We start from the raw sequence: 6781 nt of genomic DNA on the forward strand, positions 1-6781 counted from the left end.
TATTTAAATAAAGCAAATGACTACAAAAATAAAAATAAATAGTAGATAAATTTTAAAAAATCTTATTATATTATAGAAAATACTAGAATTCATACATTTTCATTTGGTTGTAATATGATTGAAGAAAAATATATAGAACTTCATAAAATAAATTTTTATTCTCGAGCACATATTTTGAGGTATATGTATGATATTTATTATGACTTTAGTGATTCAAATGATACCCCGTTAACTTTGATGATTAAACTGATATATGACGTTGAGTTGAGTGACCACTTTGATATTTAACCCTTATTTTAACATGTCATTGCCAGCCAACAAGTAACTTCACTTCTAGTTGTATAAATCGGTACACAAGCAAGTATAACTGAGAGCAGAGCAAGTACTGAACGACTTGAGATAATTTGAAGTATTTGCTTCTTATTTTCTTCTTAGCTAAAGGTATTAAATAGAAAAGAAAAAGTAGCTTGACTTGACACTTTGAGACATTAAAATAGAGATCAAAGAAGCCTAAATTAAGTATAACTAACACTACAAGAAAAATGGCCTTTTCCTACCAAGCAAATCAAACCAGAAAAACTTGGTAGGAAATGGTAGAGCATTTACTACCAACCCGTAAACTGGTAGGAATTGCTCTAGGTGGGGCCCAGATTGTGTACACGCAAGCACCAAAACCTACCAATATTGGTGGGAAATTCAAAACCTACCAATATTGGTAGGTTTTGACCAAAATTTGATACCGAAATGGTCCCATCAACCACGTCATCAGCCCTCACTTATTTTATTGTTTAAAATTTTTTATGAAAAAAGAAATAATATCTTAAATCTGAACCATTTCCTACCAAGTTTGGTGGGAAAGTGTTTCCTACCAAGATTGGTAGGTTTTGGTAGAATCTTATTGTGAAAATAACCCCACCGACCACATCAGCAGGCCACATATTATTAAGAATATAAAACATTTTTCTGAAGTATAAAAAAATATTAATAATTCAGGTCATTTCCTACCAATATTGGTAGGAAAAGGACATCTGGCCGTGAAAAGCATTTCCTACCATATTTGGTAGGAAAAGGCCTGAAATTAATAATATTTTAAAAATGGACCCACCACCTTTTTAGTTTTGTTTTGGGTGGTGTTAATAGAATGAAGATAAGATGAAAATTTAGAAAGAAGAAGAGAAAGATAAGAAAGAAGAAGAAGAAGGAGAAAAGGGAGAAGTTTTTTTTCTTCAAGAATCACTTTCATTGTAAAGGTATAATTTGATCTCATTGTTCTTTATTTCAATATTGTAAGTTTTTTTGTTCTATGTTAGTTAGGATGATATTGTGTATGATTTGAATGTATAATTTGTATATGCTTTATAATTGAAGAGAAAAAATGTGAAGTTAAATTGAAATGGTGTTTGTTAATATTGTAGATGGTGAGAAAGATGTTATAATTTGTATGTTAATAATTTATATATGCTTGAAATGTTAACAATTCCAAAAAGTGAAGTTAAATTGAAATGTAGTTTTGTTGATATTGTAGATGTCAAATGTAAACCGTGGTTGGATGTCACGTCGTATGAAAAGTGATCGCATTACGTTAACGGATGAGTATAAAAATGATGTTGAAGAATTTTTAGATTCGGCAAAAAGGTTTGGGTTGACAAAAGATAAGACGTTGTGTCCTTGTAAGAATTGTGGGAATGGTCATTGGGAAAATTTAGATACCATAAAGTTTCACTTGTATGCTTCCGGATTTTTTGAATCATATACCGTGTGGACTTTGCATGGTGAGAAAGAGCCAACAACGGAGTCTCGACGGATATGTCATCGTAAACGACGTGCACCACCAATTGTGGAACCACCAGTGGATATGTTTGGGTTGTTACGAGATAGTTCCGGGCAAGATTTTTATAGCTTCAATGATATGAGGGGTAGTAATAGTAGTAGTATGAATGATGCCGAAGAATCTCCAAATTTTGATGCTTCTCAATTTTACACCGATGCCAATGAGTCGGGAGCTCCTATTTACCTCGGTAACAAAAATTATACAAAACTCTCTTTCACTACGAGATTGTTACATTTCAAAGACGTATCTCGTTGTAGTGAGAAATCATTTAATTTACTACTTGATATTATTGGGGAAGTGTTGCCACGAGATCATAAGCTATCGGTTTCTTATTATGCAATGAAGAAAATGGTGAAAAAATTGAAGTTGGGATATGAAAAAATTGATGTATGTGCAAATAATTGTATGTTATTTTATAATAACGACGAAAAAAAAGTTGTTTGTGACATTTGCAAAGAGGATCGTTACAAAGATATCATGGGAAAAAATGGAAGGAAAATACCAAAGAAGGTGTTAAGACATTTTCCGCTAATTCCCCGTTTACAACGATTATACATGTCGGAGCATACGGCTAAACATATGACTTGGCACAAGAATAGAGAAATAAAAGAGGGAGAGCTAAGTCACCCCTCGGACGGAGATGATTGGAAAAATTTTGACAAGCGATACCCATCTTTTGCTAAGGAGTTTCGTAATGTTCGACTTGGATTGTCAAGTAATGGTTTCAATCCATTTGGAAATTCCGGAAATAATGTATACACATTGTGGCCGGTTGTAGTGGTCGTCTATAATCTACCTCCTTCTATGTGTATGAAAAGACCGTTCATGTTTATGACACTACTAATTCCCGGTCCGGATAATCTGAAAAAAAATCTCAATGTGTTTCTAAGGCCGCTTATGAACGAATTATTTATTTTGTGGCAAAGCGGGGTTGAAACTTATGATCAACATTTGAAAACAAATTTCATCATGAAGGCGGCACTTATGTGGACAATTAGTGATTTTCCCGCTTTAGGTATGCTTAGTGGTTGGTCAACAAAAGGGAAGATGGGATGCCCGGTTTGTGTTGGAAATGTACAAGGTTTCCAACTCAAGAATTACGGAAAATGTTGTTTCTATGGAACATATCGAACATTTTTGGATAAAAATGATCCGATGCGAAAGAAAAATCAAAAATATGCTACAACGGAACTTAAAGTGTTTGATGGTCGTACCAAGGGTGAGAAATTACTATCTTCTTTATTGCAAATAGATTTCGCTCCACCCGGAAACACTTTTAGTAAATTCAAGCCTAGGGGCTATGGAGTAGATCATCATTGGACCCACTTTTCAATGTTTTGGGAACTACCGTATTGGGCATCTCATGATCTACGACATTGTATTGATGTTATGCATACCGAGAAGAATGTGTTTGAGAATATATTTTACACAATTGTAAATGATCGTATCAAGACTAAAGATAAAAAAAAATCAAGGGCGGATTGCAAATATCTAGATGTATGACGTGATTTGTGGATCGATGAAAAGGGGATCATGCCTAAAGCACCTTACACAATTACTAGAACTCAACTCCGGCTTTTGTGTGATTGGATCTCTAAACTTAAACTTCCCGATGGATGTGTCTCGAATATATCCCGTTGTATCAAATGGGATACTTTAAGAATTACCGATTTTAAATCGCATGATTGTCATATTTTCATGCAAAAGTTAATGCCAATTGCTTTTCGTGAATTTTTACCATCTTATATTGTGGAAGCTCTCACCGCTCTTTCAAATATTTTCCTTGATATTTGCTCATCCGTTTTACTACGTGAAGATTTGGATGTCTTGGAAAAACGTGTAGTGAGGACAATGTGTGTGCTCGAAACCGTCTTTCCACCGGCTTTATTTGACATTATGGAACACTTACTTGTACACTTGATTGAAGAATGTAGACTCGGAGGACCGGTTTACTATCGTTGGATGTACCCTTTTGAGCGATTGTTGAAGCATATGAAAGATAAGGTCGGCAATAGAGCATGGGTGGAAGGTTCAATTGCGGAGAGATATGTTGAGGAAGAAATGATCAATTTTTCTTCATTTTACTTTCGCTCTTTCATAAACACGGTTCATAATACCGCACGTCGTAATGAAGTTGTGGTTGAAGCACAAGAAGAAAATGTTTTAGAAGTTTTTAGATATCCTCTTCAAACTATTGGGAAGCACGTTGTTGGGTATTTAAATAAAAGTGATTTGATGATTGCAGAATATTATGTGCTACTAAATATGCCGGAAGTTCAACCGTACATTCGGTAATTTACTACATGTGTCTTTTGTAATTAAATGTTAATTTACTACATGTGTCTTTTGTATAGTGTTATATATAATTTACTAATTACTTTTGTATTTCAGGGAATTTGATGCCCACATACGTGCGAATGATCCACATATATCAAATGAAAGATTGGAGTCGCTCCAAAAAACCAAATTTAAGCCTTGGTTTAGAGAAAATGTACTTTCATTAATCCGCATATTATATGGTACATTTGATATAAAAATATTCTAATATAATACATATTTTTATTGTATATAGGTTGAAAATGGTGTAAACTATGACCTTTTCAAATATTTGATTGATGGGCCGGTATGCGATATTTTCTCTTTTCAAGGTTGTTTGGTTAATGGATATAAGTTTCATGTTAATGATGGGGTTTTTGTTAAAGGCACTTTTCACAATGATGTTCTTGTTAATTACTATGGTCAAATAGAAGAAATTATTAAGCTTATCTATGGAGGAGGAAATTTTGTTTATTTATTTAGATGTCATTGGTTTGATAGTGTTGGAAATGGTGTTCGGGTTGATAAAAATCGTGTTGTGACTATTGATGTGAAATCAAGGTTGAAGTCGAATGAAATATTTATTTTGGCTAGTCAAGCAATTCAAGTATACTATGCTCCCAGTGTATTGAATCCTCGGAGCAATTTGTATACCGTTGTGAATTGTAAAAATCGCCCTATTGATGAAACTACCAATGAACCAAATGAAGAGGCTTTTCAAGAGAATGTATCAAATGCGTCTTCATCGTCCTTTTTTATTGATTTCGCACAATATGATCCCATTCGAATTGATCGAACTCAAAATATGGAAGAAGAAGAGGAAGAAGATGAAGAATTACAAGAAGACGAAGAAGTTGAAAGAAGTAGAGAAGAAGAAGAAGAAGAAGAAGAAGAAGAAGAAGAAGAAGAAGAAGAAGAAGAAGAAGAAGAAGAAGAAGAAGAAGAAGAAGAAGAAGAAGAAGAAGAAGAAGAAGAAGAAGGAGAAGAAGAAGAATGAGAAGAAGAAGAAGAAGAAGAAGAAGAAGAAGAAGAAGAAGAAGAAGAAGAAGAAGAAGAAGAAGAAGAAGAAGAAGAAGAAGAAGAATAAGAAGAAGAAGAGAAGAAGAAGAAGAAGAAGAAGAAGAAGAAGAAGAAGAAGAAGAAGAAGAAGAAGAAGAAGAAGAAGAAGAAGAAGAAGAAGAAGAAGAAGAAGAAGAAGAAGAAGAAGAAGAAGAAGAAGAGAAGAAGAAGAAGAAGAAGAAGAAGAAGAAGAAGAAGAAGAAGAAGAAGAAGAAGAAGAAGAAGAAGAAGAAGAAGAAGAAGAAGAAGAAGAAGAAGAAGAAGAAGAAGAAGAAGAAGAAGAAGAAGAAGAAGAAGAAGAAGAAGAAAGAAAAAGAAGAAGAAGAAGAAGAAGAAGAAGAAGAAGAAGAAGAAGAAGAAGAAGAAGAAGAAGAAGAAGAGAAGAAGAAGAAGAAGAAGAAGAAGAAGAAGAAGAAGAAGAAGAAGAAGAAGAAGAAGAAGAAGAAGAAGAAGAAGAAGAAGAAGAAGAAGAAGAAGAAGAAGAAGAAGAAGAAGAAGAAGAAGAAGAAGAATTGGAGAATGAAGAAGAAGAAGAAGAAGAAGAAGAAGAAGAAGAAGAAGAAGAAGAAGAAGAAGAAGAAGAAGAGAAGAAGAAGAAGAAGAATTGGAGAAGAAGAAGATGAAGAAACCGATGGTTTTGAAGATATTGATTGATATATATTTTGAAATTTAATTGTACTAGTAATGAATTTTAATGGTGAGTTTTCTACATTTTTTATATTGGTAAATTTTCTACATTCTCTATATTTAAAATGTTTCTTAATCTTCATTATTATGCTGATAGAGGGAAATAACTGGTTGTAAATAACCTCTAGTAGGAAATAACTAGTTGGAAATAACCTCTAGTAGGAAATAACTGGTTGGAAATAACCTCCAGTAGGAAATAACTGGTTGAAAATAACATTTGGTAGGAAATATGTGGTAGGAAATGGCGGTTCCCAACCTTCTGTTTTAAAACCTACCAAAAACGGCGTATTTCCAACCAGTTATTTCCTACCAAAACTAGTAGGAAATGGCTACCACCTATTTCCCACCAATATTGGTAGGAAATGTGAGAAAACTATTACGAAAAGAAAATATTAAATATGAAAATGGTTCGATAAATTAAAACTTTTCAAGTGAAATGTCATTTTATAGTGAAATAAAACTAGGAAAAAAATTTGGGTAAGAAAACAATTATGACTAAGAAAATCGTTTGGAAAACGGAACGTCAAGATTGTTCGAAGATTGAGTTAGGTTTTCAACTCAAAGTGTCAGGGATGAGTTAGACATTTGGATTTTTTTTAATAATCCAACCTTACGGATGATTAGATATATGAGTTTTATACATGTAATCGAAGTATAAAACTTTTAAAAATTAAGCTATTATGTATTTATAATAGATCTATAGAAAAAAAATATAAGAAAAATATATTTTTTGTACTGTTTGCCCATAGTTTGTCACATTTCCGTTGATCAAACTCTATAAACATAAACATCTATTCATTTTAATAGTGAAACTCTAAAAGTTAGTTGATCACACTTACATCCCGTGTTTTCATTTGTTTTTTGGATAATTATAATTATTACGAAAAG

The 6781-nt window shown here is 32.9% G+C and overlaps 1 protein-coding gene across 1 annotated transcript; it reads left to right on the forward strand.

Annotated features, from left to right (window-relative positions):
• The first annotated feature begins 1525 nt into the window (after positions 1-1525).
• LOC141691115 (uncharacterized) lies at positions 1526-3334 on the forward strand. The gene has a single exon (XM_074495858.1). It carries the CDS (start codon positions 1526-1528, stop codon positions 3332-3334), a length of 1809 nt encoding a protein of 602 aa, XP_074351959.1.
• Positions 3335-6781: the final 3447 nt, after the last annotated feature.

Source organism: Apium graveolens, chromosome 10 (genome assembly GCF_009905375.1).
Source record: "Apium graveolens cultivar Ventura chromosome 10, ASM990537v1, whole genome shotgun sequence".
Classification (NCBI taxonomy): Eukaryota; Viridiplantae; Streptophyta; class Magnoliopsida; order Apiales; family Apiaceae; genus Apium; species Apium graveolens.